This window comes from Stegostoma tigrinum, chromosome 23 (assembly GCF_030684315.1).
Source record: "Stegostoma tigrinum isolate sSteTig4 chromosome 23, sSteTig4.hap1, whole genome shotgun sequence".
In the NCBI taxonomy this organism is placed as follows: domain Eukaryota; kingdom Metazoa; phylum Chordata; class Chondrichthyes; order Orectolobiformes; family Stegostomatidae; genus Stegostoma; species Stegostoma tigrinum.
In genome coordinates, this window is record NC_081376.1 from 37,655,691 (window position 1) to 37,682,848 (window position 27,158).

The 27,158-nt window shown below is 38.8% G+C and overlaps 1 protein-coding gene across 1 annotated transcript in view; it reads left to right on the forward strand.

The window, feature by feature from the left end:
• Positions 1-1,000: 1,000 nt before the first annotated feature.
• Positions 1,001-27,158, forward strand: part of get4 (guided entry of tail-anchored proteins factor 4) — a 48,547-nt gene continuing 22,389 nt past the window's right edge. Inside the window, exons 1-4 of the mRNA XM_048552577.2 lie at positions 1,001-1,179; positions 17,241-17,319; positions 18,498-18,579; positions 26,733-26,882. Of these exons, the coding sequence (XP_048408534.1) occupies positions 1,046-1,179; positions 17,241-17,319; positions 18,498-18,579; positions 26,733-26,882 (445 nt within the window). The 5' untranslated portion in view covers positions 1,001-1,045. The remainder of the gene's footprint in view (positions 1,180-17,240; positions 17,320-18,497; positions 18,580-26,732; positions 26,883-27,158) is intronic.

Sequence of the window (27,158 nt, forward strand, 5' to 3'; positions counted from 1 at the left end):
GTGGTTCCAAAGGTATTGACACTTAAGAGAATAGAGACCTTCCTAGAGTAGTGTTTTTAAGGTGTTGAGAAAACAGCAGGGTTCTTTTAAAGCAAGTCTCAAAGAGCAAGAGTTTTCAGTAATGTTGGGGCAGTTCCTATTATGTTTTAAGAGTTCATTAAGTCTGCCAAAGTCAATATTATTTGCCTCAGCAATAACAACGCTCACGAATCTTTACCCTCTCTGTGACACAAGTAACTGGGGATGGGTTCGAAGAAAAATGCTAGCTAGCCAGCGATGCCCACATTACACAAATGAAATAAATTTTTTTAAAAAATCAGTGCGTCATATTTCTTTTACCACAGATACAGCCCTTTATACCTACTCCCCTCCACGAAGGGCGAAAAAAAAAAGTTGAGGGTCTTTAAAAACTTGGATCCGCTCTAGCTTAACTCAATAGTGTTAAGATGAGAAGACCCAGGTGTCTACTAGAGAAGGAAGAGATTTAGGATTTATACACACCTTGCTTCTAGCTTGCTCCGCTGGCTGGAACAACGTTAACAGTTTCCCCCAGCCCCCTTCAAGGCGGCAGCACATCGTGGAGCTGGAGCAGTGATAATGGGAACTGCAGATGCTGGAGAATTCCTAGATAATAAAATGTGAGGCTGGATGAACACAACAGGCCAAGCAGCATCTCAGGAGCACAAAAGCTGACGTTTCGGGCCTAGACCCTTCATCAGAGAGGGTTCTGGAAAAACCAGAACCCTCACCCCATCCCCCTCTCTGATGAAGAGTCTAGGCCCGAAACGTCAGCTTTTTGTGCTCCTGAGATGCTGCTTGGCCTGCTGTGTTCATCCAGCCTCACATTTTGATGTCTTGGATTCCCTATATTCTAGACGTGTTAGATTTCCAGCGGCTGCAGCACCGCCTCTTTCAACCCGACCTCCGCTGTGATTTTGAAGATGACTGGAGCCCGCGTTCTTTGAGCGGCGAAGGACGCCGTAGTCGTGACGTCGGCGCGCCGCGCATAAGCCGCTCGCCCTTTGACCTTTGGCTGCGGATAGCAATGGCGGACGGCGAGGTGCCCAAGTGCTGCAGGAACCGGGGCGGAGTCCAGCGGGTCGAGAGCAAGCTCCGGGCGAGTGTCGAGAAGGGCGATTACTATGAGGCGCACCAGATGTACCGGACGCTCTTCTTCCGGTGAGTTTGTCGGTGTGGAGACGGGGAGGAACATGGCCACGTTTGGGAGAGAGAGACGGTGTACGCGGCTCCGCCGGGCGAATCCTCCGTTCTCCTCCTCCTGCCCGATCCCTCTCCTCGAGCGTCGGCACCTTCCAGATCATTCTTTTTCCGCGAGCCCCACTCAACCTAACCTGCTGGCAAAGGCTGCGGATCCGCCTATGCTCCGGCCTCTTCCCCAGTCGATTGGTCGCTGATTGTCGACCAGCCATTGTGACGCGAACCGCGTGATTGGTTAACTGTCCTATCGATCAAGAGACTGATAGCATTCTGAATTGACGCGGGGGCGTTGGTGGGAGGCTGAGCAGCAAGAGTGCAGACTTTCGAGGAATTTATGGAGGTTGGTTGGTTGGATGGAAAACAAAAACTGCAATTCAGAAGATGTCCAGTAGCAATACAGTGCAATGTAAAAAGAGCTGATAAGTGACGGAACAAACGATTAGCCCAGAAGCGTAAGTGGGAAAAATAATCGTCACAGCTTGGAAGTTCTGTGGATCCTGGAAATAAAGAGAGAAAATGATGTATATATTCAGGTCAGGCACATCCAAGGAGAGAAAAAGTAAATGTTGATAGCCTTGCATTAGAACTGGAAAAGTTTTTAGAATTGTTTTGTGTTTTAGGTAGGTACAGCAAGAGTGAAAGGGTGACTAAGTGACAAAAGGATGCAACAGTGCAAAGTCAAAGGAGATTGCAGCTGGTATGACTGAAGGACCAAAGCCTAGTTCAGTGGATATGTAAATGGCGTATCAACATGACCATCAGTTTTTATACAAAAACAAAAAATATCAATTCTAAAAACTCAAAATAAAATCAGAAAATTTTGCCAATATTCAATTGGTCATCCAGCACCCAAACAAAAGAGAAGGATATTAGTGTACCTGTTGACCTTTCACCAGAACACTTCATTCAGAATATTCTGATGTTAGTTCACAGGCCTGTATTGTTAACTCTTTCTCTCACCACTAATTCATATGACTTGCTGAATATTTTTCTGGCACTTTTTCTGTTATTATGTTGCCATCACCGCTATTTGAAAACAACTGGGGTCAGAAATTGTGAAGTGAAATTACGAAACTTAGTGTTGATTCCAAAAAATTAGAATTAAAAGTTTCTAATCAGAAGGTGAGATGTTTTTCCTCATGTTTTAGTTGACCGTCATCGGAATAATATTGGAGGCCAAGGACATATCTGTCAGTGTGAATGGGTGGAGAACTGACAATGTAATTGGAAGCTTAGCGATCACATTTGCGCACTGATGGTGGTGTTCTGCAAAGTGGTCACCCACTCAGTGTAGAGGGCACCACATTGTGGGCAGATAATATAGTGTACTAAATTGAAAGAAATAAGTAAGTTACGACTGGCATTGGAATACTGGATAATGAGAAGGAAAAAGGAAAGCTTTTGTTTCTCCTTTCCTCACATGGATATGTGTTGTTGGAAGGAGAGGGGGTGATTGGAAAGTGTACCAGGTTCTGGTGGAGGCGATTATCTATTAAGCTAGCAGAAAGGGTGGATGGGCACCTTGTGCGTTTGATGGCGATATCATGCTTGAGCTAGTGAAATGGAAGATGATGCATTTAATTTTAAAATTTATGAGGAAAGTGAGGTTGAGGAGAATTCTCATGCAATTCTGGAGAGATCCAAATAAGAACCGAAGAGCAAGAAATTGAGGATATGCCATTAAGAAACCTGCAAAACAAACTGGAGAGGAATTGTTGGGTAAAGGGATTTAAATCATCCATGGTATGTTGAGCAGATTTAATGATAAGTTTGAGAGACTGGACAATGAGTGGGAAAGATAGAGTTGCAATAAGAAGAAATCGGTTCCACAAAGCAAAGAGACGCTGAAATGATGGATCTGCCAAAACAATTGCATTTGTGGATGAGGAATGAGGTAGAAATGCCAAATGGGTTTCGGGAGCAATGAGGTTGGCAATTTTCTTCTACTGCTTCGAGAAGAGATGGGGTCAGTAGTTGTTTGATAATGGGATGACACCCAGTGGAGTAGAATGAAATGTCAGAGAGCTGAAATTAAGCCAGTTCAAGAGATGACAACAGACTAGTCGGACCGGCCTTGTCCTCTGTTGTTTAATCCTGTGAGCCACAGGCCGTTCCTTGGGATACTATTTCAATGACAAAATGAAAGGAATTTAATCTCCAAAAAGTTTAATTTTAATTTAAGACAGAAAAGTAACAGGCCATATTTCAGTCAATGTTTTGATTCATTTGATTCAAGCTGACATTCCAAAAAGAATGAAAATTTAAGGGAAAAAACCAGTTAGGCACATAGGTACCTCTGGGCTTTGAATAGAAGCTTGTAGTACAAAAGCAAGGAAGGTATGGTGAACCTTTTGCAAAACACTGGTTTGGCCTAGACTGGAGAATTGTGCCGAGTTTGATGCATTACATTTTAAAAAACATATGAAGACATTAGAGAGGCTGCTGAAAAGATTTTCAAGACTGCTTCCAGGCCTTCAATTAGTTGCGTAAGCTAAAGAAGCTGAGATTATTCTTCTTGGAGAAGACAAGGTTAAAAGTTGTTACAGTAGGTTCAAGGTCATGAGTAGATAGAACTGTCCCTGTTGGCAGAAGTGTCAAAAACCAGAAGCAATCAGTGACAAAAGAACCAAAGCAACATGAGGATAAGCTTACTTACGCAAACACGGAATGCACGGCCTGAGATAATGATCTAGACAGATTCTGTTCTGGCTTTCAAAGTGGACTTAGAATCACATCATTTTCTTTTCTCTTTAGAAAATTGTTTATGATATAATTTTGCTGTAATGTGCCTCCTACCCCAAGATCTTTGCACTCCATCAGTGCATCCTTTTATTTCTTTCTTCTTCCCCATTTCATCTATACACATTAGCTATCCTGCTATAAATTGTAGTAAATTCCATATTATTGTTCTTTAAATTCTGTTTTAAGTTTTGTATTAAATTTATTAATGTCTGTCTCCTATTTATGGCCCCCAGTTTTGGCCTCTAATCAGAAATGGAAGCATTATTTTCTACATGTACCCTATAAAATAATTTCCAAATCATAACAATCTCTATTCGGAGACACACAACACACACCCCCTACATCTCATTCCACCCCCCACCCCTCTCACACTTTGGAGGGAAATAATGTACAGAATGTAGAGTTTAGCATTCCATTTCCATTAAAATTTCACCTGACTGGGCACAGCTTCACACCATGTGAAGGAATAGCAGCAAATGCACCGACGCAATCATGGTTAAGCTTAATTATTTACCACTGCGTTAAAATAGCATGTACGTAAGCAGGTGAATGAGTTTCATGGATTAATTAATTGACTGGGTAACTGTTAAGGGGGAATTGATAACAGTGGTGTATGGAAGGAGCTGTAAGATTCTTTAAGTTATTAGGGCTCTTGTGACGCAGTGGTAGAGTCTCTACATGGACCTTGTCCCACACGCTCCAGAGATGTGTCATAACATCCCTGAACAGGTTCATTGAAAAATATATAAGATTGGCAGTTAAAGGGTTCTTGTGGTGCATTGGTAGTGTCCCTCCCTCTGAGCCTGGAAACCCAGGTTCAAGTTCCAGCTTCTCTAGAAGTGTATGACAAACTCTCAGAGTGCATCTATTAGAAAATAAAAAAGATTAAGTTAGGTAATTGTTACAGTACATCGAGGTTTAGTCCCTACCTCTGAGCCAGGAGACACTGTTTCAAGCCCTACCTGTTCCAGAGGTATGTAATAAAATCTCTGAGCAGGTTGTTTAAACAATATACAAAAACAAACTAAGTCTGTAAGTTGTTATACTATATGAAGGCAATCTTGAGTTCTGTCATGACTGGCTTCGACCCAGATTGACATTGGTAGCAGAGGATGATTGTGTAAAAGTGAACATTAGAAACTGAGTCCTTTTCAGACAAATTATTATAGATGGAATTACTTTGGAGAAGGATGGCTGAAACCAAATACAAAGTGTCAGGATATTACTTCCCACAAATGTTATGAGGAGCTTAAGTTTATAATCAAATAAAACTGAAGTGGACGTATGAGCATCAGTTATGTCTTACCTGAAAAAAGGTAAAACATGGCCTCAGCACCTTGGAAAGGTCAGATATTAATTTTTCTCAGAGCTAGACGCTTAACAGATGGGTACTGAAAATGATTCAGAAATTCTTTTGAAATTTATGACCAAAACACAGACACCACCTATTAAATGCATAAATCATAACCAGACTTTGATTCATTTAGAAAGCAGGACACATATTTTGTAGCAGAATATGGAAAGGAATTTAACAGCTCATATGCAAGATTGAAAAAAATCCTATTTTGAAATTCCTGAATTCAGTACTTGTCTTTAAATTGTTGGGCAGTGCTAAGATGCCCAACAATTTTCTGGATTTAAATTTTCAGAAACGTGCATGCTTCACGAATAGATGTTGGAGGCCTTAAAAAAAAAACAGTCCCGAAAAGCATTTGTTTCCAGCGGTCGCCTTATTCAAATAGAATGGAAATTCAATGGTAGTGGTGAAGCCAGACTGCCCAGACACAGGCTGAAAGCATTGGTACAAAAGGAGAATTATAATTAAAAGGAATGGGGTTAGTGCTACGTCTGGCTATAGTTAAACACATAAGTTAGGAAACTGTAACAAAAGAGTGAACCCTAGGAATGCCTGGGATATGACTGACAGTTGTTTAGGTACAACTTGAGAAACCATTATGCAATGAATTGTCCTGAATGAAATAACAGGGTTTTCAAAATTACATAATATAGGACGCTTGGCAAAAGAGGATGAAACTGATCAGACAGAGGAAATTTTACTAGATATAAGAGGCTTCAGCACAGAAATGAAGGTTTTAGTTGCAAGCTCATGCAATTGCTCTGTGTTAGGCAAGAGTTTATGGAGTAGATCAATTAAATAATAAAGATGAAGTAGAATTAATGCATTTGAAAATTCTCTGTCTTCCCCAAAGATGAAGCAGAATGTGCTGAAATCACTAAAAAGAGTAATGACTTCCTGTAAAATAGTTGAGGTAAACCACCTTATAAGCATAGAAGTAGCGGCAAATGAAATACACTTGCAGTAAAGGAAACTGTCAGGCTGAAATGAAACTGGAAATGGAACGTAACAAGCCAGTCACTTGAGAGAAGTCAGTGTATTTACAATTTACACAAACCGGGCATTGTTGTATTATTTTATCAAGGCTTAGCTTCTCTAATCAAAACATTAAGCAGGTATGGTCAGCATTTGGATTGACTTTTAATGGGGGGAGAAAAAGATTAATTATCTTAACCACAATAGCAATTTTCCTATCCATTAACACAAAAAATTCATTCATGGTATGTGGGCATCACTGGCTGGGCTAGCATTTATTGCTTGCCCCAAGTTGCCCTTGAGAATTTGGTGGTGAACTGACTGTTGAACTACTGAAGTTCATGTACTGTCAGTTGACCTACAGTGGTTAGGGAGACAATTTCAGGATTTTGATCCAACTTCTCTGAAGGAATTCCAATGATATATTTCCACTATACAATGATGAGTGGCTTGGAGGTGAACATATAGATGGCGGTGATGTTCCTAAATGATGCAAAAGAAGCTAACTAAGTTATTTGTGTAAAACATATAGGACGTTCTCATGGCACTATCACGAGTCTCCCTTGAGCAAGTTATTTTGGCAAAGCAGTTGAAAAGCATTTAAAGGTATGTAATAAGGGAAAATAGGGTTCATCTTGTGCTTCATAGGCATGACAAAAGATTTCGTCAATCTAGTCATATATAATAAAGAGATAGTAGTAATAAGGTAAAGTCGCCATCGAGCTAATGGAGCATAGGTTGTTGTCCAGAGAGAAATGTTTGCTGGTGTAAGGTAAGCCTCAGGCACAGGATAAGTTTGAGAAAGTGGGACTTTAGTGGTAACCTCAGCTGGTATGGGAGTAAAATCTGTTGGTGCCACTCTGCATTGCGAATCAGTCATCCAGCCAACTTAGCTAACTGTACAGTGGTCAAGTAGTAGAGAAATGGGCAAGGACAGGAGTTTGTGGAAGTTATCGTGTGGTTATAGATGAGATGCTTTACAATATCTCCAATGGAACACTGAAGTTCTAAATTAACTGCCCTGCAAGGGCAGTCCATCTGAACAACTCTATGCAATTGGCTACAGTCCACAATTTTTTTGGAAGAAATTCAAAAACTCCTTCTGTCATGAGCTATCATCTGCCAGCATTGGAAGAGGACAGTTGCCTCCATTTTTACTGAGAACTTGAATAACCTAACATCCAAACTGTGGGTTGCATTCCTTAAGGTTAGTGGGCATTGATGAGGCACAGTTACAGAAACTGAAGAAGCCAGAAAATGATGAGACACCAATGCATTTAATACCCGCACCAGACACTTGTGAGAACCAGAGTATACGCAGATGAAGGGCTGACTGAATATGATAAAAGTGACAAGCCAATGCAGAACAAGGCTGTTTGCCCCAGAAGTCACAACTGAAAGTTGGTACTGAGACAGCACAGCTGCCAGAAAGGGGGAGTGACAGGAAAAATGCCACCATATATAGGGAGATTGAGAAAAGCCATTGGCAAATCCAAATGTTGACTAAATGTGCAATGTGAAGGATAAAAGGTAAGATTCTTAGATTGGCAAAATTAGTTAAAGATGTGGAAGGCCAGAAAATGCAGTGTGAGTTCTGAATGTGGACCTGAAAGTGAAAATAGCCCTTGGAAGGATCTCACACTTTCAAAAGGAATTCTACTCTTGGGAGAAACAAAACAAAGAAACCTACAGCGCAGGAACAGGCCCTTCGGCCCTCCAAGCCTGCACCGATCAAGATCCTCTGTCTAACCTGTCATCTATTTTCTAACGGTCTGTGTCCATTTGCTCCCTGCCGATCCATGTATCTGTCCAAATATATCTTAAAAGACACTAACGTGTCTGCGTCTACCACCTCCACTGGCATTAACAAGAATGTATCTACCTCCGCTGTTTCTGATTGAGAGAGATGTGGATGTCATACTTACCTCCATGACTCCTCCTCGGAATCTGGGAAATGACTCTGTTAACAAACCTCAACTCCTGTCCTTTGCCCCTACATTTTACACTCTTTGTCACAAGTTGTGGGGGGGAAAAAAAGCATTTTACTGAATAAAGATGAAACATTCAACAAATGTGGTTTCAGGAAGGGTAATAAGTGGGCAAATAAGTACGAGACTGGGTTAAATCACTACAGTGAATAGATGAGGGAAGGGACAAAGTGCATAGGAAGTAAAGGGTGGACACAGAAAGTTGTTTGTGAGGAGTTATATGACGGAGTACACTTTGTGAGACATAGTGGAGGTTGGCTTGTGTTAGGTGTAGCTGCTTAAACCACAGGAAACAGGGAAATTAGCAAACATTTTCACTTTCATAAACAAACAGATTTCCAGCATCCACAGTACTTTGCTTTTATTTAAATATTTCCCCTTTAGCTGACCTGTTAAGCCATCTGCTGCATTGCACCCAAAATCAGGATGTGAACTTCCTGCTTCTAAGCTAACTCCAACCACATCTTTTTTGATGATAGTCATTGCTTTCTTCCTCATTATCCTCCAAAGGAAATGACTGACTCTCCTGTTCTGACTGCACCCAGCTGTACTTCCAGGGATGCAGCAATGAACCTGAGTGTTGGCCTTGCTGTCTTATCCGAAACACCTCTTGGCTCATTCACGTTCCCATTCTCGACCGTTCCTTTCAATAGAGCTTAGATTCCATCCTGCTGGACAGAGATGCAAAACTGAGGGCTAAAGTTTGTTGTCTCAAGCTGAAATCAGAGAACCCGATCCATTGATTCCTTATTTAATTTCAGCTGCTGTTCAGAAGCTGCTCTCACAGTTTTTATCAAGGCCTCTTTTTGGTGCAAAAAAAAGGTTGGGAATAAGTTAACAAATTTGTCATTCAAGGCAGCACTATTCAACACCGCTTTGTATGCCAATAAATTACAACCTCCCTTCTCTGAAACCAGAAACACCGAAAATTTGTCTCAAGTTGATTAATTTGGGGCTCTGTTGACTTCATTTGTTTTATTTGCAGCTTTTAATAGGGATTCATTCTAGTATCTCTCAGCCTTTATTCCTTTTAGTTCAGACACCCTAATAGCGCCAGTTGAACATGCAGTTTTGATTTCACTTTGCAACAAAGCAAGATAGCACATTGCTTTTCATATTCTACAGCAAAAAGTGATTTGCATTCAAATTTCATAACAATGTATCGTTATATGATTTGGTTTATATTATGTTCTGTTATTTGTGTGTTAAAGAGCTATGATTATCACTGAGTTACTTTTTTTTGCAAAAAGGAACTTCACATTATCCTAAAATATCTTTTAGCGGTTGTCCAGAATGAGAAAGAAGAGCAAGTGGAGGCCATTAGTTTGACAAGAACAAGGACAATAGATCAGGATTTCAATATTTGAGAAATAGAAGCCTTTATGATTAAAATATGTTAGTGGCTACAAACAAATTAGGGCTCAAAAGGATGCTGGGGAAACGAAAGAGTTAGAAAACTGCAAAGAATTTAATACATACACTTAAATACAGATAGGAGACAGCCAGCCTCGTCAGAATTTGACTGAAATGTGATAGATAAAATAAAAAGGGAATTTAAATTGGATCTCAGACTTTCAGGTCCTCCTATGTAGGACTTAGATACTAACGGAGTAATTCAGGAGTGAATTTGGATCAACAGTCTTCCTTAGAAAATGTTAATCGCATCCTGATCAGGTCAGAGAAGTTGTTTTGCATTCAGGGAAGAAACAAATTGATTAAGATGTATGGCTGAAAAGATAAACCGATGGTACACTCAGAATGCCTGATGCTAGTGACACTATGAAGACCTGAGTACTGGGATGAAATGTAATACCATTGAGTAACCCTTGAGACCACATAAAACGTTACAGAAATAAATTAGAAAAATTTATCCTCAGGTTTCCAGCCTTGGGTAACCCAGAAGATATGAAACTAGTCTTTTTTTGTGATCCATCACTCGCCAATCTTCCAGATGGTGAGAAAGAATAATAATTGTTGTCCATTGTTTAGGAAACCAAGAAACTAAAAAGATAGTTCAAAGTACCTTAACTGCTGAAATATTAACACTAGTGGAAACTATAGAAACAGGGGTCTATGTATCTAATATTCCAAAGAAAACCTCACAGAAGGGGACAATCTGAAAAAAAGTTTACTGATATGAAGGTTTTGTGGATAGCCATTTTCTTTAGGGTAATCTTCATTTGATAAAGGATGTTGCTGAAATAGAAAGATTTTCAAAATAGATTAATGTAAGCTTCCAGTTGTCATACTGTTTGACAAAGGTACTGTTTAAAGAAATGTTTGGAGATCATTTAGAAGGGATGCCTGGTGGTATGACGAATTATCAGGACTTTAAGAAAATTAAAATTAAATTTTGTTTGGTTGTTTTTTGCTTAAAGTGTTATCATTACTTGTTGTTTAAAGAAGGGAAGGGGATGATGGAAGGTTGATACTGTTTAGTGGCATATATTTTTAAAAATGCTACTGTTTGAATATGTGTGCAATATGGTGTATGGAAAGCCAATTATGTTCAGTTCACATTAGTTCTGAGCAAGGATTAAATGTCTGCAAAAGTTTTATTTAAAGAGATGTGGATCTGTTAAAGTAAGTCATGAAGAAGGTATTTAGAGTCCATTGATTAATACCTTGACTGGGTAGATATAAAGGGAGGCAAAGAGGACTTGTGTGTGGATGGAATTATAAGACTAGTAGGTAATAAACTCTGCCCATAAAGATGGCTTATCCGGGTCTTGTGGCACAGTGGTAATATGCCAATCTCAGGGTCAGAAGAGCCACGTTAAAGTCCCATTAGGCACAGAGCAGTGTCATAGCATGTCTGAGCAGGTTGATTTTCTTTTAGAAAAGAAAGCTGCTTCTATTTCTGTCTCAGATAATAAAATGTGAGGCTGGATGAACACAGCAGGCCAAGCAGCATCTCTATTTCTGTCTCACTGGATTGGATCCAAAGTGACACTGACTGTTAAGTTTGAGGTTCATCTCAAAGGTTTTGGCGACAAATCTTTCTATGTGTTAACTGTAAATTTCAGTTTCAGATGGGAAAAAAATCTGTTCTTTTAAACCTGCAATGAATGGGAATTGTTTTACAGTTAAAAATGGAATGCTGGAATCGTCATCTATTATTCTTGAGAATTATTCATGAGAAGCCAAGTTAAAGGTGCAGTGTAACTATGTTACCTGTCAGTAAATGACACTAAGTGTTAGTGTTTAACAACAGTATGCTTCTAAAATTTAGAAGCCAATCCCTAATTAGTTATAAATTGACCGTTATGGCTTTTGTGTTTTGGGATGAATTTATGTCAGTCCCAAAAAGTTTTTCAGTGTGTATTGTTATGGCTCTTTGCAACACTCTTCCTGTGAAACAATGTGATAATAGTTTCACTAGATGAACTGCAACTTGTTTTTGATTTGAACCTTGTGATTTTGGCTCAAAATGTGTGTTGCAAAATGTTGTATTTATCTATTTGGAATTGTTCTTTTTGAAGTGTTTTTTAATCAACCTGATCTGATATGACCACCTGTGTGGCAAGTGGGACTTGAACCTGGACCTCTAGCCCAGAAATAGGGACATCACCAGTGTACCTCAAGATATTAATTAGTTTATTTTTATAGTGCAGTACATAAATATATATGGCCTAGTGGTATAGTTACAAGACTATTATTAGATGCAAGTAATATTCTAGGGATCTGGGTTCAAAATCTGCCATGGTAGATGGTGGAATTTGAATTCAATAAACAAAATCTGAGATTAAGAGACAAATAGTGACCATGAAACCATTGTCAGTTGTCGGGGGAAAGTCCATCTGGTTCACAAATGTCCTTTAGGGAAGGAAACTGCCATCCTTACCTTGTCCTGCATGTGACTCTACACCTACAGCAGTGTGGTTGATTCTTAAGAATAGAGATCTGCAATAAAAGTTGGCCTAGCTGGCAATGTCCTCATCCCATGAATGAATTGTAAGAAAAAGGTACTTAATAGGAGAGCATTAAATTGTGTGTTATTAAGTGAAGACCCAACTTGAAGTTAAAAGCCTATGTATATTTTATTTGTGTAGCAGTATTTAAAATAATCTTAAAGTGTACAAATTGTAAACACTTGGTTGATCTTAAGTGACAGAATTTTGTATCTAAAAATAATAAACAATCAGCCACATACCAGGTGTTGCACTGTTTTTATGTAAACATTTCCTTTTTCCATTATTTAAACTGTAAACTTTGCCTTAGAAGTTGCTACAGTTTTCACTAATTGCTTTCTGTGTAACTGGACTGCAGTGCTGTACTGATTAGATCATGGGATCACGAGTGACCGTGCCCTGAAGAGAGACTTTTTTTATTAAAAGCTAAAGCCCTGGGAAGATAAACTCCATACTCATCAGCAATTTTGAGTGTTCTGTGATAGTTCTAAATTATGTGAATAACTAAACCAGAAGTTGCCCATCAAATTGGGTTAAAATTCAGCAAACAATAATTGATAAAAATGTACAGGTTGATCTGAATTTCTGGTGGTTCCTATTTTAAAAGTAATTATTTAAGCGACTGAATGTGACTATGTTCTCTGCTTTGAGTATAGCAGTCTCGGGGCTGTGAATGGGTTCTGTTCCGGAGTCCACACGAAAGCCTATTAGGATGCAGGTTGAAACACTGTCCAGGACAGTATAAAATAGCTGTTTGTGAGTACAGGAAATGTTCATATGTTGGATTATTAAAATTGCACCCCTAAACGGACCGTCATCCGTAAGTATGCTTGTTTGTAAGTCAGATGTTAGTAAATTGGGGATCCCCTGTATCCACACCCTTTATCAATATTTCTGCAACATCCTTTGGTTGGGTGTGGTACGAACCCAAATGCATGTACTCACAGATAAGGAGAGGATCACTGAACTGCATGTGAATTTAAAAAAAGTCGTTGGATTTATTTGACAAGGATGAAATCTTGGCTGTATTAATGAACTTGGTATTTATCATAAAATCAGCCAACTGGTTAGTACTAGTTTGGATCTGCATTACTGTTTCACTGTGATTGGTGGTGGGATTTTAAAAGTGCAATATTCTGTCTAAATAATGATTGTGGTTGCCATAGTGACGAGGCTTCAGAACCTGTTGTGATGCAGTTGCAAGGGAGGATAGTCAGTTTTCTGAAGTGGAGCATGTGACAGGGAGTGTTGGAGATATTTTCAGATCTGTGTAATATTTTTAACTTAATTGTCGTGAAGAATCATCAATAGGAACCATGAAAGTTACTTATGAGTGTATAATCAAAGAAAAAGGGTTGGTTAGCTCAGCTGACTGATCAACTAGTTTGCTTTGCAAGATACTACTAACACTGAGTTCAGTTTCTGCGCCAGCTGAGCTTACTGTGAAGGACCTACCTTCTCAACCTTTCTCTTCCCCAGAGGCATGGTGACCCTGGGGTCAAACCACCGCTTGTCATCTCTCTAATGAGAGAGCAGCCCTATAGTGCATTAGGACAGTGATAACTTTCTCTTTTTAGGGAAGAAATGCAAAATATCACATCTGGTTGCAGTTGTGCCCATTTATACAAAGTTGTGTATGGTTAGCAGTTCACAAGTTGAACAAGTCAATTGTTGACCTTTCAGTCTAGATGATTTATCCATGTGTGATCAAATATTTTTGGCTTGAAAGATTTATGTCATTAAGTTATACAATAATTGGTTTAATGACTAAATAGTTCATGCAGTACGTAGGAGGGCTGGAAATTGCTGGGTCTCAAAACTGAAGGAACACATTATTTTTGTGGCAAGCAATAAACAACTCAGTGTTCCAAACAGTAATGCAATTCAATTACTCTGGTGGTGTTTAGATATCATTGCAGGTGGAGACTCAATCTTCCCTCCCACACATTACTTGATCAGGAAGACTTTGTATTTCTTTATCTCAGATCTACTTCATTGCGGTGAGGCTGGGTTGCACTGGCCACCGAATCATTATTTTCTCAGTACCTTAAACTTGAAAAAAGAAATCAAATAATGTGTATAATTGCTGAGTAGTGTTCGGAGTTTTCTACTTTGTCATAAACTGGTACGCAGTGCTTACGTTGTTTTGTGGTTCACAATAACTATGAAAAGTACCTACAAAAATATGGAGATTAGGAGTATTTGTGACAGGAAAATCATTTTACTGAAGATTTTAAAATTGGGTTACAAATACATCAATAATGGTTTTATGATACTAATTCTTAAAATTACAAAAAAATGTATATTCTTAAAACTGTGTAGAAAACTGGGTTAAAATCTGTGATTCAAATAGTAAAAATGTAATTTAAACTTATTAGGGGATCATTTATTTCCTTAATTATGGTTCTTGCCAAATCTTTAATTCCCCTGTTTCGATCCATTTTGTACAGATGCAATTAACCTTTTCTATAAATTGCCAATGAAATAATGTCTAATTTTTGTTCTTTGTATTTTTCTTGCCTCTGATTTTAACTCATGACTATATCTCTTCAGAGGCTTAGATTTCTTCAAATAAATCTGAAAAAGAAAGATTTTAACAAAATATGATTGGGATGAGGAATTTATTCACAGCTTTAGCACTCTTGGATTTCTGCCAAACTCCACTTTGCTCAAATAGATGACTCCTTATTTGGGCTGCACCTCTGTTCCTCTGTCTTTCTGGCAGGCATCATTGTTCATGATCACTGTATCTGCCCTAAAAATGATTCTGCTCTCTCTCTTGCATTTTTCCCATTAGTTACCTGCAGCTCTACCATAATCTTCCATTGGCTATCAATATAAAAGATATCAGTTATACTCAACATTTCAGGTGCAGCTTCCGTGGAGGACAACAACTTTAGTATTTAAGGCAATATCTTTTTCAGAATAAGGAAGTCATGCAGATAAGAAGCAAAAGAACTGTGGATGCTGTAAATCAGGAACAAAAACAAAATTGCTGGAAAAGCTCAGCAGGCCTGGCAGCATCTGTGAAGGAGAAAACAGAGTTAATGTTTCGGGTCTGGTTCAGTTCTGAAGAGTCACCGGGCCTGAAACGTTAACTCTGTTTTCTCCTTCACAGATGCTGCCAGACCTGCTGAGCATTTCCAGCAACTTTGTTTTGGTTCATGCTAATACTCATCTTTTAAGAAAGTTACACAGTAAAAGAAAACATGTTGTGAAGTAATTCATGGAGAACAGGAAATGGCAAACTTGCTGAACTGAATTGTGTGAGATGAAAGGAGGCATGAAGAGACAAATTGGCAAAGTAAAAGATGTAAATGAGATCTGGTGGAAGGAAATGGCAAATCATTCCTAGGAGCCCAGACCACCTGCTGTCCACTTATCAATGGGCAATCCTCCTCTTGGTTCACTTCTCAGATGCTGTGCCTGGCATTTTAAGTGTTTCCAGCATTTCCTGTTTCTTACAGATGTCTTGTATCTTTGTTATTTTAATAACTCCGCGTTGGGGGAGAATGAAGACATTTTTTGCATCCAGTGTGAATGTTACACATATAATCTTTCAGGCTAGAGCTCCCTTTTCGGTACTGTTCGACCTCATCTCGACTTTGCAGTTCCAACTATTTTCCACTCTAGGCATCAAAATCTTAAACTTTGCACATGAAAGAATGATATTTTAAGTCATAGTACTATCTGACTCCTCTAATATGCAATTTTAGCTTCTTGTAGATGTAAAATAATATGGCCACCTTTTCTTGGCATATAAAAACTTAAGAAAGTTCAAAATTTCTGATATTTTTATTTTCGATCTCCTGCGTAACAAGATTAGAGAAGACCTAAAGCCAGCAGAAAATGGAGGTCCCATCATCCATATTTATTTTGTCCAAATATTCACCAGTTGATACGCCACATTAAACAAGAGCAGTGTCATAGTTTGGTAGTTTCAATCCAGGGACTCGGGACTCAATGCCATATGCCGTTATAGTTCAGTAATTATGAAGTGCTTTTTGACACAACAGAGACCATCAGTAAAACTGTTATTATTTATTTTTATCAAATTTAAAGATTTCACATTAATACAGTCAGCAATACAGCCAACCAGCATTGTTGTTAAAGGTAATAATGAAAAATAATGCACACTTGAACGAGTGGTGTGTGTATTGTGTTAGTGTGAAATGCATGTTACTTTGATTCATTGGTGTCAGATTGCACAATGCAGACAACTAATGTCCACAAGTGAAAAAATGCTCTATACCTTATTGCTGATTTCAGACTTTTGCTCAATGTGGTATGTCACATATGGTGCATTTACTTTAACAAATGGAAGTGTGATCCAAGTCATGGTGTCCTTTAAAAATGGTTTAAAAAGCTCAGAAGTTTATCATTTCTGTCAACAGTCCTGCTATCACATGTAATTGGAAGATAAATTTCAGTAGCTATTTGATATTTGTTTCCTGCTGGGATAGTTTTTTTCAGTGCCATGCACAGTGAAACTTTCTTTAATTCCATTTCAAATTGTGATATCTTAAGAATATTTGCTTCTGATGTATTGTATTTCCTGACATCACTAACAAGTTCCCATCCCACTTTATTAGTGTGAAGTTTTAGGAGGGCCCTTGCTTTGAAATGCCATATTGTGGGGGCTCGATTTCCTAAAGACCTTTATTTTCTTTTATCTTGTAAAACTGCTGTAGTCTTGTGAAGCATTTCTGATGAGGTTTTTCACGTAAAGTTTCCTCAAACTCAGTGACTTACTCCATTGAGCCGCATAATAAACACTGGTCCGTGTTCTTTAAAATATGTTTCTCTGGTGATTACATTTCACATAGTTCAGAAAGCTTTGTGATCTGATTTTGAGAATAATGACTGTAACATAAAACATATTTTACATTGTTAAATATTTGCAAGAACTCTTTTAGATAGTAAATGTGCCAGCATTATTGGAGGTGATCTAGGAAAATGTTGGTGGAGTTTTATAGCTATCTCTGAATTTAAGTAGCATGCTAATATTTGGATGACACGGAGTCAAAATTATGCTTGCCTTTTTTCCAGGTATATGTCACAAAGTAAACATGCTGAAGCTAGAGAACTTGTGTATTCTGGAGCGTTGCTGTTCTTCAGTTACAGTCAGGTAACATTAAAAATTACACAATTTGCAATCTACCTGTTTTGACAGTTCATAAAATATTATGCCAATATTCTCTTCTTTTGGTTGAAAATTATTAGTTCGTCCTGAGATGCTTTATAAATGTAAGCACTTTATTTGCTCTTCATTTTGTCCCATGCTTTGTTTTAAACTTTGCAAAAGACCAAAAGTATTCAATTATGTTGAGTCACCTTAATGCATAGGATATGTAATAAGTTACCCAGGAGATTACTTTACCCATGACTTCTAATATTTTTTATTCATTCTTGAACTGTGGATGTTACTGGCAATATCAGCATTTATTATCCATTTTTAATTATTCTTGAGCAGTTGTTTCGTGTACAGCCTCGAACTGCTCTGTCCGTGAACTGTTAGGTTAAGGAGTTCCAGGATTTTGATTTACAGACAGCGAAAGTATGGCAATACATTTTCAAGTCAGATAATTAATTTGATAGAAACTGTGCTGATAGTGGTATTGTCATCTGTCTACTCCCTTAACCTTATAGTTGATGAAAGCTGCAGGTTTGGAAGGTGCTGTTAGAGAAACTTTGGTGAGTTACTGCACTGCACCTTGTAGGTGGTATACACTGTTGGTAGAGACAGTGGATGGTGTACCAAACAAGAGGGCTAATTTGTCTTGGGTGGTGTTGAACTTGGACTGCTGTTGGAGTTGAGCTCATCCAGGTAAGTGGAGAATATTCCATCGCAATCCTGACATGTCTTGCAACTGATGAATTGGCTTGGGAGAGTCTGTGAGTGGGATCGTTGCTGCAGAATTCTCAGTCCTTGACCTGCATTTGTGGCCACAGTATCTGTGTGTCTGGTCCAGTTAAGTTTCTGGTCAATGGTAATTTCCAGGATGTGGAATGTCAAGAGGAGATGTTTAGATTCTCTTTCGTTGGTAATGATTATTACCTGAAAATTGTATACAGTGAATATCTCTTGCCACTTAGCAGCTAAGTTTGAATGTTGTCCATGTTGGCTGTGTGTTGTTACAAAATGCTTTGGCATCTGACAGTTAAAAATGATGCTGAACACTGCGAACATCGTAAGTGAATATTCCTGTAGATACCAGATATTCGTTCAGTTGTCCATTGGTGTTTACTTTCTGCACATGAAAGTTTTCTGTCCAGCTATTAATTTGCTCTCTCTTTTTGAAACAGCTAAACAGTGCTGCTGATTTATCTATGCTAGTTTTAGAGTCCTTGGAAAAGTCTGAAGCAAAGGTTGCAGATGAACTCTTAGGTACGTGAATTGTCAACATGCTCCCTTTTCTGCACTTCGAACATTTCTGCCAATTAATTCGGTGTGCAATCTTTACAATGAGTTATTTATTTTTGAAGTTCAGCTTTGGGCGAGTTACTAATTGCTTAGCAGTTTGGGTGAGGAAATGAGCATGATTGTATGAGGAGAGACTGATATGATCACAAGTAATAATTCAAGTGCAGAGATATTATTAATGCATAATGGAAATGTCTTGCTAGTTTCACAGTTAGTCAGTCCCGTGATGTATGTTGCTGAAGTATATATATCAAGAAGATCCAAGGTTAAGTTATTGACCTAAACTGAACTTGTTTACAGGCACCTTTTCAGGCTGAGATAATGCTGTACAGAGTCAGGAAGGATAACTGAACTTGAGGTTCTTCAGACATGTGATAGAAAGTGGATTTCAGTTAGAGCAAGTTTGGGATAAACAGTGCGGTTCCACCTCTGTTAACAAACTTTCTGTGAAAACTGGAGACAGAGATTTTGACACTTTTTTGTTTTTGTTCAGAAAGTACCAGAAAAGCACCTAAAGGATATAGTAGGAAACTTCAGATTTGGAAAAAATGGCAGGAAACAGGGAGTGGTGTTGGAGGGTTGCTTTTTAGACTGGAAGCCTGTCACCAATGTGTTCCACAGGGATTGCTTCTGGGTCCTCTTTTGCATGTCATTTATATAAGCAATTTGGATAAGAATATAGAAGGCATGGTTAGTAAGGTTGCAGAGTATGCCATAATTTGTGGCATAGTAGACAGTGAAGAGGGGTTCCTAAGATTACAAAGGGATCTTGATCAAATGGGTCCATGGACTGAAAAATGGCAGATGGAGTTCAATCTGGATAAATGCAAGGTATTGCATCTTGGTATAACAAACAGGAACAGAACTTGTACAGTTAAAGGTAGGGCCTCGAGCATTGTTGTAGAACAGAAGGACTTAGAGGTTCAGGTGCTTAATTGTTTAAAGTTTCTGCCGCATGTAGACAGGGAAGTTAAAAAGACGTTTAGCACGTTTGCCTTCATTGCTCAGTTCTTAGTATAGGAGTTAGGAAGTCATGTTAGGGTGGTACAGGACATTGGTGAGACTTTTTCTGGAGAACTGTGATCAGCTCATTCGTAGGAAGGATATTATTAACCCGGAAAGGGTTCAGAAGAGATTTACCAGGATGTTACTGGATATGGAAGGTTTGAGTTATAAAGAAAGGCTGAGACTTCTTTCTCTGGAGCATAGGAGGTTGAGAGGTGATGTTAGAGGTTTATAAAATTATGAGGGGTATAGGTAGCGTTCATGGTAGGTGTCCAATCCTTAGGATGGGAGATTTCAAGACTAGGGGATATATTTTTAAGGTGAGATGAGAAGTTTTTAAAAAAGGCACGAGGGGAAGTTTTTTTTTTGCACAGGGTGGTTAGCATGTGGATTTGAAAGCTCTGTGGACAGTTACAGTGTTTAAAAGACATTTGCATAAGTACATGAATAGCGAAGATTTGGGGAGATATGGGCCAGAAGAAGGCAGGTGGAAGTGGTTTAGTTTGGGATTATGTTCGGCAAGAACTGGTTGGACCAAAGGATTTCTTTCCGTGTTCTATAACTCTATGACTTGCTATTTGTTGTTGAGGTATAATTATTTATTTTTCTTTCCTTTTTTTCCCACAAAGTTCAACCTGCAAGCTTATTTATTTTGAGAGTAATCTGAACGTATATGATAAATATGAAAGGATTGCTACCATGGATTGTAGCTGTGTGGCATGTTTCTGCCCTTTATACTGGGCATTGTATGCTGTGCTGTAGTTTTGTTATCTGCTGCTATTAATGATTTTTATAGGAGACTGACTATTTCTGATACTTCAACTTGGTGTCTTTGTTCTGTTTCAAAGCAAGATGCGTGGTTTTAATAGAGAACCAAACAACAGTCAAATTGGCCAATACCCATTGTACCAACCTGTTTTATTTTTGTGTTTGATTCTGTTTGCAGGTTTGTTGGTATCTATCAAGGTTCATATCTGTAGTGTGTTGATTTTGGGAGATTTGTTTTCATATTTACCTATTGTAGACACTTGATGACTTGTAGCAGTTTTTGATAGTTTATTGAGTTTGATAAGGAGCAGTTTAGATGCGATACATCAGTTAATTAGACTAAGTATACCTTTCTATGGAAGCCATTGATATACCATGTGAATTTTACTTGTGTTTAAATATATTTTGGTGCTTATAATTCATCCGTGGCAAGCAATTTTGGATCAAAGTAACTGATACAAGCAGACTCCATTATTCAAACATCACTTCGATGTACTAACAAGTGACAACATCCCATTGATTCCTCGTAGACTTCAGCCTTTAATACTGTTGCCTTTAATAAGACATAATTATGATGCTTAAATTTGATAATTTCATTTTTTTCATTATTATCTGATTACTCAAGCGGTGAACAGTTTCAGAACAGGTTTTTTTTTAATTTCAGAACTTCATGGTATGATTAAATGAAGTAGCAATGATATTCTGAAGGAACTGTTTATCTGGCTGGGCTAATTACAACTAAAATAATAGTGACCCCCGACTATTTTAAACCAATGTCAAGTTAACAATCCTCCAGACAGGCCATTCCACACCTTTTTATTACATGCCAAGCAACATTTGTTAGTAAATCTAGTCTCACGATTCACACAAAGGATGACTTTTGACTCATTCATGTAGACCTTTATAGTACAGAAGGAAGCCATTTGGCCTATCCTAGGAACTCGGAGTAGAGGTACACAATTTAGCCCCTTAAGCCTTCTCCACAATTCAATCTGATCAATACTGACCCTCAATCCCAATGCCATACTTTTTCTTTCCCGGTTTCTTTCATGAATAAACTCCATGACCCTGTTTCCACAGGCTTCTCTGGTAGGGAATTAGGAAGTTTGACCACCCTCATTGAAGAAACGTTTCCTCTATTCAACCCAGTGAGCTAAGACTGCGACTCTTGGTTCTAGACTCCTCAATATGGGAAGTATCCCTCTTGAATCCAGTCTGTCTAGGCCTGTTAAAATTTTGTTTCAATCAAATTTCCTCACATTCTGCTAAACTGTAGTGAATATAGGTCCAATTGAACAAATTTCTCCTCATACGCCAATTCTGCCATCCCCAGTGTCACCTCCGTGAACCTTGATAACTACGTCCTGCCTGAGGCAGACCAAAACTGCTCATGATACTTCAGTTGTTGTCTCAACAAGGCCCTGGATGCTTATCGTCTTGCAATGAAGGCCAACATACCATTTGCCTTTCTAATTGCTAACTGCATTTGCCATTATTTTCATTAACTGATGTACAAGGACACCCAGATCCCTTTGTATGTTTCTAAATCTGTCACCATTTAAATATTGTGTCAGTGATAATGGGAACTGCAGATGCTGGAGAATCCAAGATAATAAAGTGTGAAGCTGGATGAACACAGCAGGCCAGGCAGCATCTCAGGAGCTCTCTGATGAAGGGCCTAGGCCCAAAACGTCAGCTTTTGTGCTCCTGAGATGCTGCTTGGCCTGCTGTGTTCATCCAGCTTCACACTTTATTACCATTTAAATATTACTCTGTATTTCTGTTTTGACACCAAAGTGTATAACCTCGTTTATCCATGTTATATTACATCTGCCATGTTCACATGATCAACTTATCTCGATTACCTTGAGGACTCTCTGAATCCTCCTCACAATTCTGTCCCATCTTCAGCAAACTTGAATATGTTATTTTGGTTCCTCTGTCAAAGTCATGAATAACTGGGACCTGAATAGCTAGGACCCAAAATACTGATCCCTGTGGTACACCACTAGTTAACCCCTTATCACCCTGAAAGGGACCTCTTTGTTCCCACTGTGTTTCAGTTCTGTCAACCAGTTCTCAATGCATGCCAGGATATTATCCCTAATCATGTGTTTTAACTTTATCCACTAGCTTTTTGTATAGAATCTTATCAACAGCCTTCTCAAATTCCAAATGCACCACATCCTGTGGTTCTCCCTTGTCTCATCTACTGGGAAAATCTTCAAAAAAGCTCCAATAGATTAGTTAAGCACTTTTTTTTAACTGCATCTTTTATAATAGACTCTAGCATTTTCCCTATATTCTATTATTAGGCTAACTGATCTGTAATTCTGTTTTTTTCTCGCTCCATTTTTTTTCAAAAAATGGGGTTCATTATCCACCCTCCAATTTACAGAAACTATGCTAATATCTTTGGAATTTCAGAAGATGACCACTAATGCACTAAATGTTTCCAAATCACTTCCTTTAGTTTTTTGAGATGCATAAATTTTGTCAGTCTTTAAACCCATTAATTTCTCTCACATCATTTTTCTGCTAATATAGATTATCTTCCAATCCTACCACTAAACCCTTGGATCTGAAACAAATCTGGGAAATTATTTGTCCTCCTTTGTGAAGACAGAGCCAAAATATGTGTTCAATTCTTCTGTCATTTCTTTGTTCCACTTTTAAGTTTCTCTTACTTCTGACTGAGCCACCTACTTTTGTCTTCATTCATTTTCTGGTTTTCACATGTTTATGGAAGCTTTTGCTTTCAGTTTTTGTCAACTGCAAGTTTACACTCATAGTCTGTTTTCCCTCTGATCATTTGTTTTTTAATCCACTTTTGCTGAATTGTAAATTGCTCGCACCCCTCAGGTCTGTTGCTGTTTCTGGCCATCATTAGATCTAATACTATTCCTTAATTTCTTTTGTGAGCGATTGCTTAGCCATCTTTGTTTTATTTTTGCACCCAAAGGCAATGGATGGGAATGAATAATTGTTATAATTTATGCAAATCTTGTCAACAAAAGTCTGACTACAATAATTCTATTTTTCAACTTTTGGTCCATTGCCTGGAGGCTACAGCAATGCAGCCAATATCTAACTACTGCTGAATATTTGAGAGCTTCTGACACAACCACCCTTTCAGACAGTGAGTTTTAGACTCCCACCATTCATTAGCGAAAAAAATCTTAACTCTCCTCTTAGCCTTCTAGCTCTTAACTTAAGTCTATGCCCATTGGTTATTGACCCCTCTGCCAATGGGGAAAAAAATACCTTCCCATCCATGCTGTCTGTGTCCCCTCAATCTTCTATACCTTTCAACCTTCTCTGCTCCAAAGAAGAAAAACAGCAACTTAACCAATTTTTCCTCATAGCTCAGATGTTCCATTCCAGGCAGTATCCTGGTAAAACTCTTCTGCACTGTCTCTAGTGCAGTCACATCATTCATATAATGTGGTGACTGAAACTGAAAGCCATACTCTAGTTGTGGCCTAAATCAATTCCAGCAAAATCTCTTTTCTCTTATATTTGATGTCTTGACCAATAAGGACAAGCATTCCACATGTCATCTTAACCGTCTCAGCCAGCATGTTTTTCACTGGAGCATAGGAGGTTGAGGGGTGACCGTATAGAGGTTTATACAATCATGAGGCGGTGTGGATAAGTGAATGACGAGTGTCTTTTCCCAAGGGTGAGTGATTTCAAGCCGGGGGCGAGGAGACAGATTTTGAAAAGACATCGGGGCAACTATGGGTTAATCACTGGCAGGTGGGACTAGTTAGGTTTGGGATTATGGTTGGCATGGACTGGTTGGACCGAAGAATCATTCGGCACAGAAAGAGATCCTATGTCCTGCCCTGCTTCCTTCAGAGATCTGTGAATGTGCACCGCAAGTACCCCTGATCTTTCCAAGGTCTAACTACTCATGTATGAACCCTTGCTTTGTCAGCCTTCCAAGTGAGTTATCTCACTTTTTCGGACTGAAATCCATTTGCTGTTTGTCTGCCTGGTTGATCAGTCCATTCATATCTTTCTGCATTTTATGGCTGTCGTCACAATATGCCATCTTACTAATTTTCTTAATGACAAACTTCTTGATCATACATCTACATTTAAGTCCAAATCATTAGTGTAGATTAGATTAGAGTAGATTCCCTACGTTGTGAAAACAGGCCCTTTGGCCCAACAAGTCCACACCGCCCCTTGAAGCATCCCACCCAGACCCATCCCCCTATAACCCACACACCCCTGAATACTACGGGCAATTTAGCATGGCCAATCCACCTAGCCTGCACACCTTTGGACTGTGGGAGGAAACCAGAGCACCCGGAAGAAACCCACACAGACACGGGGAGAATGTGCAAACTCCACACAGTGTACATGACAAACAAGAAGAGGCCCACCACTGAGCTCTGTGGAGCCCCACTGAGCATGTACATTCAGTCACAGAAGCATCCCTGTACCTTATCCTTTGCTTCCAGCCATTCAGGTAATTTTGAATCTGTTGTGCTACTTGGTATGTGGTTTTGCTTTGTTAACCAGTCAACCATGAGGAACCTTGCTGAAGTTCATGTACAACCAATCAAATGCATTACCCTCATCAACAGTTCTAGTTACTTCCTCAAATAGTTCGGTCACATTTGTCAAACGCTACCTTCTTTAACAAATCTATGCTGGCTTTCCCTAATTAATCCTTGTCTCTCTGAGTGTTCCTCACAACTCTTTCTAACAACTTCACCACTACCAAGGTTAGACTGACTGGCCTGTAATTTCCTAGTTGTGCCTTGCTCCAGTTTCTAACAATGGGGCAATTTTAGAAATCTTACAGTCCTTTGGGACCACACTTGAGGCTAGAGACTATTTGAAGATCACTGCCAGGGCCTCTGATATCTCTTTACTTCTCGTCAACAACAAACCTGCACCTGCCTGCATAAGCCACCTTTAAGCCCGCTTGTACCTCACACACCTTCTGTTACTTTCTTTGAATTTCACAGATCTCTAACCTGCTGTTAGTGTCTTGTCAGCCCATTTTTTCACTGTGATTCCAATGCAAAGTATTCATTGAAGATTGTGATGTTTCAAGGCCCACACTGTTTACCTTTCTGGCCCCCTGATGGGCCCTACTCCCTCTTCCTTTATTCTTTAGCTCTTTATATATTTTTTAAAACTCTTTGGAATTTTCTTTATTCTACCCTCGAATGCTTTCTCATACATTCCATTTGTTTACAGTTTTTCTTTTTAAGTTCCCCTTTGCACTTTGTACTCCTTTAGAGTCTGTGTCCTATCAAGCCTTCGGTATCTGCTGTAAGAATGTCTCTTAACCCTAACCTTCATGTTCCTCGATACCCAGGGTTCTCTGGTTTCAGCCTTCTTCATCTTTATGGGAACATATTTGCCCTGTTTCCTGTTATTTCCTCCTGAATGCTTTCCACTGCTTTATCTGGAAGTATTTGCTCCCAGTCTACTTGCAACAAATTGTATCTTATTTTAGTAAAAGTAGCCTTTTTCCCAGTTTAGAACTTCTATTCCCAGCCCATTCTTATTTCTTCCCATCTCCATCCTGTACCCTAACTGATTTATGGTCACTTTCTCTGAAATGCTTCCTGGTTGATGTACTTTCTAACTTACAGGGCTGATTTCCAAATGTTATGTCCAAAACTGCTCCCTCTCTTTTTTTGTCTTTCTGCACACTGGCTAAAAATGTTCTCCTGAACACAATTTAAGTATTTTGTTTCCTTTCTACCTCGCACACTAAAACTATACCGGTTAATTTTAGGGGAGTTAAAAATCCCTTACTGTTAGTACTTTATTATTCTTGTGCTTCCCTAATTTTTTTTGAATTATATGGAGTTAATGCCCTTGAGTGTACGCTCCAGTTGGAATTTTAAGATCTCTGGATAACTACCCTATTTGCCTACCAGATATAAAATAAATAATGTATTTTAAAACACCAACATCTCATAGTTTTTGTTATTTTCTCCAACTGAATAGCAGGATTGGTATAATACAGCTTAATTTGACTGTAGAAACACTTTAAATTGCCATTTTCCAAAGTCTTTGAATTGTTTATTCCCATGCTTTACATGGGATAATGAATGTGTTACCAAACTTTTGTTGAAGTTGGAAACATGTCTGTATCTTCATTTCCACAGTGCAACCTGTTAGTTTTTGAATGGGTTTAGATTGTCACATTTTAGATTACATGCATAACCACCTTTCTTCCTTCAGAGGTTGATGATTTATTTGTTCAGGTATTTTGTCTTAAGTAATACTTTTGATGTGATACAATACCAGACACCCTGCTGAATTTTGTAAAATGGCTACAAAATGTGTCAACATTTCATATTTTTCAGAAAATCTCGGTAAACTTTTCAGTCTAATGGATCCAAACTCTCCTGAGAGAGCAGCATTTGTATCCAGAGCACTGAAGTGGTCTAGTGGAGGTTCAGCAAAACTCGGACACCCAAAGTTACACCAATTGTTGGCAGTGACACTATGGAAAGGTAATGACCACGATAGCCAAAAGTCAATATTCCAGTCGCAGTTGTCCGCTTTCATAATGATCTGCAGTTGTTTAAGGGGATTGTATAACTCATGTCACATTGTTATCTGATGCCCAAACACTGGACAACCTGAACACAGCTGTCATATATTGCTTGCACTTTATAGCAAAAGCATACATGGGCTACATCCTAGAGTTCTGAGGGAGGTGGCTGAGGACATAGCGGAGGCCTTGGTTGTGGTCTTTTCAAATGTCACTGGAGTCTGAGAAAGTCCCA